Source organism: Podarcis raffonei, chromosome 15 (genome assembly GCF_027172205.1).
Source record: "Podarcis raffonei isolate rPodRaf1 chromosome 15, rPodRaf1.pri, whole genome shotgun sequence".
NCBI lineage: Eukaryota > Metazoa > Chordata > Lepidosauria > Squamata > Lacertidae > Podarcis > Podarcis raffonei.
Genome location: NC_070616.1, coordinates 1,307,428 through 1,319,505, shown reverse-complemented (window position 1 = coordinate 1,319,505; position 12,078 = coordinate 1,307,428). Strand labels below are relative to the sequence as shown.

At 48.0% G+C, this 12,078-nt stretch overlaps 1 protein-coding gene across 1 annotated transcript; it reads left to right on the top strand.

The window, feature by feature from the left end:
• Window positions 1-2,044: 2,044 nt before the first annotated feature.
• LOC128402826 (dehydrogenase/reductase SDR family member 13-like) lies at window positions 2,045-11,344 on the top strand. Its single transcript, XM_053367224.1, has 5 exons — window positions 2,045-2,451; window positions 4,907-5,025; window positions 6,926-7,049; window positions 8,574-8,885; window positions 10,284-11,344. The coding sequence occupies exons 1-5, from the start codon at window positions 2,316-2,318 to the stop codon at window positions 10,532-10,534; spliced, it is 942 nt and encodes a 313-aa protein (XP_053223199.1). The 5' UTR covers window positions 2,045-2,315; the 3' UTR covers window positions 10,535-11,344.
• The last annotated feature ends 734 nt before the right edge of the window (window positions 11,345-12,078 follow it).

Below are 12,078 nucleotides of genomic sequence, written 5' to 3'. Positions count from 1 at the left end.
TGTTTGTCATTGTGGTGTCCTCTCAGCTCAGCATCCAGTGTGGACGAACTGGTTGTCCTTCTCCAAATCCGCCTCTGACAGCCTTCCAGGGTTTCCCATTTTTAAGGCGTCGGGTGTCTTTGCATCCTTGCGATTCCAGGGTTTCAAATCTGACACCTCCTGCATGCAAAGCAGCTGTCTCCCCACTGAGCTTCCTAGGGCAATTTCCCTAAAAAATAGAGTAAGATTTCTAGTCATGAAACAAAGGGCCGGCTTAAATAGGGACACTGCCTTATACCATGTTAAACCATTGCTCCATCAAACTCAGCACTGTCTACACTGACTGGCAGGGTTTCAGATGGGGGGGGGGTCCTTTGCCAGCCTTGTCTGGATATGGAAGCTGGGACCTTCTGCAAGCAGAGCAAATACTTTTAATTTTATTATTACGGTCACAGACCAGTTCCGACTCACTTACAATATCAGAAAAATAATAAAACACAACAGGAATACATTGGATTGCAACTGGGTATAACAGAGACAATTCAGATATAGCAGCAGTTAAAAATATATATTAAATCTTGATCATTAAAATATAACCTAAAATTGTCGTTTAAAACCTTAATCATTTTGGTAGTACAGCTTGTTCCCTAAGTTTTATGGCAGTCGCACAGAATTTGGCCACCCTTAGAGAGATCTCTAGATCCTTGTTCTCTACCAGGAGTTTTAGACATTGAAGTTCGGACCCATTTGGAGATTTTTGTAGAACAGGAGTGATAAATACCGAGCATATATCCCCGTAGAAACGGCAGCAAATACTCTTCAACTTGAGATCAGGCTTTTCTACTGGCAGGAGGGCCTGAGTTGTTCTGTGGTGAGTCTGCAAGAGAACTGCACCTCTGTAGTAGCTTCAAGATTTAGCAGAGTTGGTCGCAAAGCCTGGCTTGAGCTCTGTAGGATCCTTGGGACAGGTGTCCCCTTCTAGAGATGCTGGGGCGCACGCATTGATCACACATGAACAAGGCTCTCCAGCCACAGCCACGTGCAAAGATACAAGTTCTCCGTGTTAAGGTGAGGCTCTTGGAGATTCACAGAAGACTGGTGTAAATTTACGGACTATTTGAAAAGTAATTGTGATTATCAGATTATGTTTGTAGGTTTACAATAAGTTTTGTGAGGTGAATAATTTGAATTATTGCAAAACTGGATAAAGAGGAGGATTGTTAGTTAAGATAATTAAAGGCAATACGAATTTAAGAAATGCAGAAGAAATGATAAAAATGGTGGATCATCAGAGGTGTTGATGGAAGTCCAAAAAGATTGTATAAGATGTGATGTTTTGTGGTATGTATGATAATTAATATGTTCAAAAATTAATAAAAAATTATTTTATTTTTAAAAAGGTGAGGCTCTTGGAAATTCACGATGCGGCTGCTGGAGCCGCTGTCCCGCGTGGAAAAGAGCTTGCTTGACAGCACCTGTTTGGCCTAGAGGCAAAAGGGAATCGCTCCCGTGGCAGAAAAGGTCTCAGCTGAAGGAGGCAGACATCCGCAGCTGGGGGCCTCGGCGCCACATCTGGCCTTCTGTTGCCAAACAGTGATGGGCCAAGGAGAGCTTTGGCAACTGGGCTTCCCGTAAGACGAGGGCGGGTGGCTGCAAACCCCGCGTGGAGGAAATCTGGAGGCGCTCTGCCTGGTCCACGGACGATGATGAAGGGAACTGGAGTCCGACAGCATCTGCAAGGTCACAGGTGTTCCCCATCTCTGCTCCCGCTGGCCGTCAAAGAGAGATGGCTGGTCCTCTGGTTGCAGCGCGTCTCCAGGAGCGCGCAGCTTTGCGCAAGGGCCCGCGAGGGGAGGAGCGGGAGGAGGGATCCGGGGCGCGTCTGGCTGCTGAGAACCCGCCTCCCGAGGAGGAGGAGCATCAGGAGGAGCGGCCTGGATCTTTGGACCCTCCTGTTGCGGCGGGGCCAGGGACGCGGACTTTGCTATGGGGCGGAGCTCTCACTCCCCACACGGTCCGGGATACAGCTGACCGTGACGCGCATCTCTGCAAGCGACCAGGGGTTCCGGATCGGATCTTGCCTTGGAGCGCAAGGGGCGGCAGGCGCGCAGCGTTGCGCACGGGTCCGCGGGAGAAAGAGGAAGGATCCGGGGCGCGTCTGGCTGCTGGGAAGCTGCCTCCCGAGGAGGAGCAGGATCAGCGGCGTCCGCCTCTTCCTCCGACCAGCAGTGCGAGGAGCCGGCGATCGCGGGCGCAAGATGCGCGCCTAGGCTGCTGCTGCTAGCGCCCCCTCCGCCTCCTCCTCCCTTTTGCGCTCCGGGCGCAAGAAGCGCGCGATGGCCGCGGCGGAGGCGCTGGCGGGTCTGGCGGGTCTGGCGCTGGGCCTCTACGCCTTGCTCTATTACAACTTCATCAAAGGGGCCCCGTGCAAGAACGAGACCAGCCTGCGGGGCAAGACGGTGCTGATCACGGGTGAGAATCGCCCCCGGAAGACGGGGGGCAGCGTGGGGCAGTGGTTAGAGCCTCCGAAGAGGGTCTGCGGGAGCTCCCGCTTCGGGGTTTCCTGGCCCTTGATCCCCAGGAAAAAAACTCCAGATCAGCCTGAGCAAGATGCAGCCTTGGGAAAAGATATTTAGGAGAGCACTCCCTGTGTCAAAACAAACACTAGAGGCAAAGTGGATCAGGTCAGGGGCAAAAAAGTTGTCAGGTTTGGCAGGAGGGATGAGCAGCTAATGGCTGCTGGGCCAAACCTGCCCTCCTGTTGCCAAGCAGAGATGTGCAGAGGAGGGCTTGGGTAATTCGGATGTGTTGAGTAAGTCTGCACACCCAGGGATGGAGAAACCTGTGGCGTTTTTCCTGTTCTGGGACTCCCAGAAGCCCCAGGCAGCATGGCTCCGTCAGGATGAAGGGAACACTTGATCGCAAAAGAGAGATTACTGCTCCTCTATTTCCAACCCAAGCTGGAAATGAGATAGAAGAGGGTTGGCATTTAAGAGGCGCCCCACAGAGGTGACAGGTTGGTTATATATAAATTTATTATATATAATACAGTGGTACCTCGGTTTACGAACTTAATCCGTTCTGGAAGTCCGTTCTTAAACCAAAAACGTTCTTAAATCCTAATGAGGCCTCCCGCTGCCGGTGCCCTTCCACTGTTCGGATTCTGTTGTTCTTGTTGTTGTTTAGTCATTTAGTCGTGGCAGACACTTCGTGACCCCATGGACCAGAGCACGCCGGGCACTCCTGTCTTCCACTGCCTCCCGCAGTTTGGTCAAACTCATTCCATTCTTAGACCAAGGTCAAGTTCTCAAACCAAGACACTATTTCCAGTTTTGTGGAGTTTGTAAACCAAATAGTTCTTAAACCGGACTGTTCTTAAACCAAGGTACCACTGTATATTGTAAAGAGATGAATAAATGCCGTGAAGGGCGCTGATAATGGTGCCATGGCAGCTGGCCCTGAGATGGGGGCCCTCTTGAACTTCAGCTCCCATCAGAGGGCTCCAGAGCTTTATTCAGGAGGTCTGTGATGTGCCTGAGGGTTTGTAGTGGAAGATGAGAGACAGCACATCCATAGCATTCAATATTTGTATATATTGTATTGTATTCTGCTACAATTTGAGCTCTCCTAAGAATAAGAATAATTTATTATTTATACTCCACCCATCTGGCTGGGTTTCCCCAGCCACTCTGGGCAGCTTCCAAGAGAATATTAAAATACAATAGTCTATTAAACATTAAAAGCTTCCCTAAACAGGGCTGCCTTCAGCTGTCTTCTAAAAGTCTGGTAGTTGTTGTTCTCTTTGACATCTGGTGGCAGGGTGTTCCACAGGGCGGGCGCCACCACCGAGAAGGCCCTCTGCCTGGTTCCCTGTAACTTGGCTTCTCACAGTGAGGGAACTGCCAGAAGGCCCTCGGCACTGGACCTCAGTGTCCGGGCAGAATGATGGAGGTGGAGATGCTCCTTCAGGTATACTGGACCGAGGCCGTTTAGGGCTTTCAAGGTCAGCACCAGCACTTTGAATTGTGCTCGGAAACGTACTGGGAGCCAATGTAGGTCTTTCAAGACCGGTGTTATATGGTCTCGGCGGCCGCCCCCAGTCACCAGTCTAGCTGCCGCATTCTGGATTAGTTGTAGTTTCCGAGTCACCTTCAAAGGTAGCCCCACGTAGAGCGCATTGCAGTAGTCCAAGTGGGAGATAACCAGTGCATGCACCACTCTGGGAAGACAGTCTGTGGGCAGGGAGGGTCTCAGCCTGTGGACCAGAATGAGCTGGTAGACAGCTGCCCTGGACACAGGATTGGCCTGCGCCTCCATAGACAGCTGTGAGTCCAAAATGACTTCCAAGCTCCGCACCTGGTCCTTCAGTGGCACAGTTACCCCATTCAGTACCAGGGAGTCCTCCACACCTGTCTGCCTCCTGTCCCCACAAAACAGTACTTCTGTCTTGTCAGGAGGAGTCAACCTCAATCTGTTAGCCACCATCCATCCTCCAACCGCCTCCAGGAAAGGAAAGAGCCTGGCTGCTGGATCAGGCCAATGGTGCATCTGGTTCAACCTCCTGTCCTGGTGGCCACCCAGCTGCCCCCACAAGCAGGGCCTGAGCCCAGGTGCCAATCCCCTCTCCTGCTCTTTCCAGCAACTGGCCTTCAGAAGCATGTACTGCCTCTGACCCCAAACCCTCTGGAATCCACATTATAATGCAACAAAACGCAACCTGTAAGAAATAAAGGATGTAGTGAAAATGAAGTTAAAAACCATACAGCACCTAGCACAACTCATTACAATTGCCACAGCAGGTATAAAAACCATTCAGTGGTCCGCCAAGACGCTCAACAAATTTCAAGCAGCCAGTAAGCCCCGCCGCCACCAAACACACATTTTGGGAACCACTGCTCTAGATCATTCTTTCCCCGGACTTTTCCAGGTGGAAACACTGGGATTGGAAAGGCAACGGCCCTGGATCTGGCCCGGAGGGGAGCCCGTGTCATCCTAGCTTGCCGGGACAGAGAGCGAGGAGAATCTGCCGTCTATGACATCAAGAGGGTGAGTGCCGGCCACCTGCCTCCTTCCAAAGGCAGCATTTATTTCTTTGCCTCCACTTAGAAATCACTTCCCTTGAACTATCTTGAAGCGATTTCACAGTAAAAGCATGTCATAATGGAATCTGAACAGTCAGGCCTTCCTTCTAGAAAGCTGGGAGGGCTAGCTTTTTAGGAGAATTCACCAACCTGCCGCTCACCCATCAGCATCACACAGCTGTCTGTGTGGGAGTTGTAGTTCAAAAGATCTGAGAGGGCACCAGGTTAGAAAAGTCTACCTTAGTGGTATTAAGGTGCTGGTTTTGACCTTTAAAGCCTTTTGTGGGTTAAGGTCCTCGTATTTACAGGACCGGCTCTCCTGGTCTGCCCCACAGAGGACCTTACGGGCCATGAATAATCATAGTTTAGAGGTCCCGGGCCCTAAGGAAGTCGGACTATCCTCCCCCAGGGCCAGGGCCTTTTCAGTGATGGCTACGACCTGGTGGAATGCTCTGTCCCATGAGACCAGGGCCCTGCAGGATTTAACCTCCTTCCGCAGGGCCTGTAAGGCAGAGCTATCCCACCTGGCTTTCAACTTGAACTTAGCCTGATCTTTTATTCCCCTTCCTTCCCTCCCCCTCCCCTTTTTATGAAGATCACCCGCTCTGGGATCCCACAGCTGATTCTCCCCTGGTCTCCTTGCTGGCCCAAATAGGACTAATTTAGCCAGCTAGCCCTGGTGATCATCTAATGCTTATTGGATGGATTTTCCCCCTAAGTTGATTTTTGAATTCTGAATTTATTGTTATTCATGTTTTATACTGTATTTTATGCTGTTTTTTGTTGCATCAATTGTTTTAAATTTGTAGTTAACCGCACTGAGCCAGGAAGGGCAGGGTATAAATAAAAATTTATTATTATTATTATTATTATTATTAATAATATTATGACATTGGGGTGGGGGTGCTTGGAGGATGTTTTCCCACAATGCACTTGCAGGGAATAATATCAAGTTGCCCCGTACAGCATTGGCATTTAGGAGCCTGCTTAAAACTCACTTCCTCACCCGGCTTTTTCTGGGACCGGGGTGGTGATGAAGCAGCTGCGCTGCTGATGTGCTAATCTGATCTACTGATTTATGATGTATCTCGTATTTGTTTTAGGAATGTAGTTTTATTGTTTATGCTTTATGCCATTCACCACCATCATATTTCATTTTGCAAATGAAATAAGAAAATAAATCTGAAGGCTGGATCTGTGGCCACAATATTTTTCCAGAGCTTAATTGGCATGTGAATCTTCAGATAACCTGAGCATAAGAGCCAGGCTGCTGGATCAGGCACTGGATCCACCCCCATCGTTCTGCCCGGACACTGAGGTCCAGCGCCGAGGGCCTTCTGGCGGTTCCCTCGCTCCGAGAAGCCAAGTTACAGGGAACCAGGCAGAGGGCCTTCTTGGTGGTGGCGCCCTCCCTGTGGAACGCCCTCCCACCAGATGTCAAAGAGAAAAACAACTACCAAACTTTTAGAAGACATCTGAAGGCAGCCCTGTTTAGGGAAGCTTTTAACGTTTGATGCATTACTGTATTTTAATATTTTGTTGGAAGCCAGCCAGAGTGGCTGGGGAAGCCCAGCCAGATGGGCATGGTATAAATAAATAATAATATTTATTATTATTATTATTATAGCCCAGCCTCCACTTCTCACGGTGGCCAATCTGGTGTCTGCTGTGGGAAGCCCACAAGCAGGATCTGAGCACAAGCGCAACTCTCCTGCAGCTTTCTAGAAACGGGCCTAGATTCTGAGCAAGACCAAGGCATGGCACAGCAAAGGGAGCCTGGTTGTGACCTGGCTCTGGGCGTGGGACAGGGGGCAAACCTTCTTGCTAGGGCTAAACGCTCCTTGTGGTTTTTCCCCCCTGCTCAGGAAAGTGGGAACAATGAAGTTCTCTTCATGAGCCTGGACTTGGCCAGCTTCAAGTCAGTGAGAGCTTTTGCAGCGGCTTTCTTGAGCTCTGAGCCCCGCCTTGACATTCTCATCAACAATGCAGGTGAGATTGGGGGAAGGGGCACAGCTGCTTTGCATGCAGAAGGGCCAAGGTTTTCAGTCCCCAGTGGCATCCCCACGTAGGGCTGGAAATGTCCCCTGCCTGAAACTCTGGAGACCCACAGCTAGTCAGTGTAGCCAATACTGAACTAGTTGGATCTGATTGTGTATTATTATGACAGCTTCCTGTGTTCCTGTTTAAATCATCTTCTTCTTCAAAACCACGAGGGCTGAAATCCTGCTTTACTTTTAGGGGAAGGGCTATAGCTCAGTGGTAGAGCCCCTGCTTTGCATGCAGAAGGTCCAAAGTTCTGTTCCCAACAGCATCTCTAAGTAGGACTCACCAAGGCAGAATAGAGCGGAGCTATTACTTGCTTTGATCGGAACACTAGACTTCTCTTGATGCAGCCTAGAATAGCATGGGCTCTTTTTGCTGCTGTATCACATGGTTGACTCATGTTAAGCTTGTGGTCTGCTAAGACCCCTAGATACTTTTTCAAATATACTACTGGCAAGCCAAGTGTCCCCATCATATAATTGTGCAGCTTCTTGACTAAGTGCAGAACCCTACATTTGTCCTTTTTGAAATTCATTTTGTTAGCTTGTTCTCCAATCTGCTATGGTCTTCTTGAATCCTGGTTCTGTCTTCCATGGCATTCACTACCCATCCAGTTTGGTGTCATCTGCAGTTTTTTAAAAAAACCATTTTTATTAACAATTTCAACATACCAACTATCAAAACATATCATATTCCTTATTCCCCCCCCTTTTTCCCCATATCCCCCCTTCAAACCCTCCCTCCCCTCCCCAGAGACTTCTCTCAGCTCCTCTCTCTGATTTTTCAGGACATATTGTTCTCTGCATGTTACATGTCCTTACATTATCTATCTACCCTGTTATCGACCAATAAATTTGGGTATTTTTACTCAAAACTTGCCAAGGAGTCCAGTTCATTTTGTTGTCTTTTAAAATAATTTGTAAAAAGCTCCCATTTTCCCTTAAAGTCACAGTTGTCCTTGTCCCGCAATTTATAAGTCAATTTAGCCAGTTCTGCGTAGCTCATCAATTTTTCTTGCCACTGTTCTTTCCTTGGGATTTCCTGGTTCTTCCATCCTTGTGCTATCAAGACTTTTGCCGCTCTTGTAGCATACATAAATAAGTTCTTTCTTTTTCTTGGAAGATCTTGTCCTACAATCCCTAACAGAAATGCTTCTGGGTTTTTTTTACAAATGTCATTTTAAACATTTTTTCAATTAATTGTATATCATTTCCCAAAAAAATTTCACTGTCATCTGCAAATTTGTTGAGCGTCAACAAATTCCTTCATCCAAGTCATTTATAAAGACATTGGGCCCTGGCATGGTCGGTAGTTACCTGGGTCTTCTTGCTAAACAGGTGTGTCTCAAAGAGCCGGCAGAATGCCAGTAGAGATAGGGGGCTCTCATATTTCAGCAGGGTGAGCCTGCCACAGAAATGGGGCCACCAGAGGCATGCCGCACTTGTTTAATCCAACCTCATTTTCTGGTAGGTGTCAGGACTGGAAGCCGAAGCAGCGACGGCTTGAATTTGGCTTTCCAGGTGAATCACTTGAGTCATTTCCTTCTGACCCACCTCCTCCTGGAACGGATGAAGCAGTGTGCGCCCAGCCGTGTGGTGGTGGTGGCTTCCAGTGGACACCGGTGGGGGAAGATTGACTTTCAGAACATCCACAAGCCAGTGGATGGGCAGTCGCCAGGGGTCCAGTCCTACAGGAACAGCAAACTGGCCAATATGCTGTACACCCGGGAGCTCGCCAATCGACTGGAAGGGACGAACGTTACCTGCTACGCGGTCCATCCAGGTGGGTGGCAGGTTCAGCTCAGCTCCTGCCTCCACTTGGGACCCTCTGTAGTGGTGGCTGGTGCCCTTGGGGGACCGGAGGGGCAGAAAGCAGGGAGTGAAGGGCAGAGACAGAATAAATTGCAGGTAGAAGTTCTGTCTCCATCCTTATCCTTATCCCTTCAGAGATTTACAAGGGGCAACACTGAGACTATGGAGAGAAGGAAGCTGATGGGCAGGATCACCCCCTGGGCTGGTTGTAAGTAGGAAGGGTGGCAGATGGGGACTGTCTGAGAAGCAGACTTCCATTGGTCCTCTAGATGCTGTTGGGCTCCCATCATTCCTGACCATTGACTGTGCTAACTGGGATCCTGCAACATCTGCAGGACAGGGTATTTGCTATCTGGAGGGCCAATAATGCCAGAGATTCCTGTGCAGCTCACCCTTTCATTCATCGCCCTAGAACATACATTCCTTTTGCAAATTTCTTGGTCATCATTGCCATCTGCAACTAGACTAGCCTTTGGCAACCTGATGCCTGTAGCGTTCCCAAAACAAGGAAGGATTGGACCCTGATTAATAGAATACACATGAGCCTTGACCAGCAAGACTCTGGGAGGAGGTGCCAATAATAATTCCTGTCCACCCCTCGGCCCAGGTCGTTTTATTCACATAAGAACTTTTTACACAGTGTTTGTAAGAACCAATCAGATTTCCTCTGAGCATTTCAAAAACCCCACGTGGGACAAAGTTAAAAGTTAAAACTACAAAGAGCTAGTTTGAGCATGCATAGTAGTCCAGAGTAAATAAAAGAGGAAGCAAGGAGGAATGCTTTTAGGAAAACCCCGGAGGTCATAAACAGGAGAGGAAGGATGGGTAGTATTTATCATCTCTTTGTAAACTCTCTTCCTGAACTCTTAAGATCTATCTAAAGATTAAACTACATCAAAGTAACTTCCTATCTTTATGTAGTGAGGATGCCCAGTGAACAACTGGCCTGTGTATTTAGAATGCTTATAGGTGCCTGTCAGGTGTAGAGAAAGTAAATGGTAGAGATGGAGAGGCTTGTGGGATTTGATCAGAAATTATTGTCATTGAATCAAACCCAGTCAACGCAATGCTTTCATAGTGGACACAATGGCTTGATGCATATTTTATTATTCCTCATAGTAATCCCATCAGATCACTACAATGCCCTTCAGGTGCCTTGAACGATGACTGCCATCAGCTCCAGTCATACTAGTGGATACTAGCTAGATGGAACCTCCAGTATCAAAGGAAGTTGACCTCTAAACACCAGCTGCTGAGGAAGTGCTGTTCTGCTCATGTCAGGCTTCCCAGATGGTCCAAGCGGAAAAGAGAATGTTAAACAAGATGGACCTCCATTCAGTTCTAGCTACTGATTTTTCTTCTCTTTCAGGGCTTGTTAACACTGAATTATTCCGTCACATGTCGATCTGGCTGAAGCCTTTTTTCTGGCTCTTCTTCCGAGACGCGACCAGCGGAGCTCAGACGTCCATCTACTGTGCCACTGAGGAAGGCATTGAGAAGTACAGCGGGCGCTATTTTGCCAATTGCAGGCTGCATGACCCCAAGCCACATGCCCGGGATGACGCCGTGGCCAAGAAACTTTGGGAAGTCAGCGAGAGGATGGTGGGGCTGGCAAACTAGGCTGCGGTGTTTTTCAAAGAGGGCTCACCTCCATTGAATGGATGCCTGTGCAGAACCATCCATGAAATCGAGGAATACTTTAAAGTCAAAGTGTGGCATCACATGGCAGGGTTCTAAAGTGTTCCCCTGAGCGCTCTTAGGTTGTCCACGGTTTCTCTCCTTTTTTGTTGCCTGGTGATCACAGCGGGTTGGCCATTGGTGGAGATCTTTGCAGCTGTCTCTCTCTTTTTCTTTTGGTAAAGGGTGTCCCCCACCCCATTTTACAATGTATATAAAGGAAAAAGAACAGTGGCAACAGGGGGGAAATGAAGAGATGAAAAACGAAAACTATAAAACGGTACAGTTGCACGTGGGCCAAAGCAGCAAAGTCCAAGTCAAGGCTATTGGTGCCGTCAGATCATCAGGTCCGGTTCCAGACTTGCCAAGCCTGTGAGGAAGGTTGCCTTGAAAGTCGCCCATTGCAAATGTCGCAAAGGAACGCCAAATCTTACCAAAAGTGCCTGGAGGCTCTAGTCCCTGTTGAAGTCTCAAATGATGTGTAATTTTCTCCAAATTCGAAAGTGAGTGGTACCAAGCGTCTGGTGTAATATTTGCTGTTGTCACTTTGGGGGCCGCCATATCCCTCCTCCTCTTTCATTTTTCCTTTTCTTTTTTTTTTTGTTTACTAGCGGATCTTTTTAAGGCAAGAGAAGCCACATGTGTGTCACGGCTGCTGAGCAGACTTTTTAACTGCTTGGAGGTTTTTTCTGCACTCGAGCGGTACATAATTTTTATGAAATCAATAATAAAGAATGAATTAAGTTGTTTTGAGGTGTGTGGCTTTGTTTTCTTTTTTATAAAAAAGAATAATGTGTTTTAATGCTGTGACCCCACCCTAGGATCTTAGGGCGAAAGGTAGGCATTAGTAAGAAAATAAATAATCCCCACAACTGCCTCTGGGTGAAGCTTCAGGCGAAAACATTCCTTGTCAACTGGCCTTTGGCTGTTAATCAATTTATGGCCTTTTAAAATGTGGTGGTGGGAGGGGGGTACTGCCTATAATAATATTTTTGTCATTATTAATTTTGTGTTCTGTGTTGTAAACCGCTCTGTGGTCTCTTGAGGAAGGGTGGTTTTAAAATTGAATAATGATGATAATTCTCTGGGTTCCTGAGGTGGGGAGTTTTCCCGCCTTTTTCCTTCCCCACCCACTATGGTGGAACTGGGATTTCAGGCTCAAAAAATGATTCCCTTCCTAAAGCTGCCAATCTCTCTCTCTCCCTAAGGAGGTGAGACTTCTTTGCTTTCCTTCAGTGGGGTTCATGGTCCATGTCAGCGGTTGAAATTCTTTGCAGGATTATTTCCAGTGGAAGGCGGTGTTTCAAGGGGCGGAAAGCCTTTTGTCAGACCTTTGCAAAGCCTTTGCAACCTGTCTGAAGCAAGCAAGCCCGAGTTTAAGAGAGCTGGCTCTCAGAAAACAATGCCCTTCTAAAATGTGGGGTTTTTATTTGAATTCTTTTGAAGGGAGGATTATTGGGTTATTTTTCTTTTTATTATGTATTTTT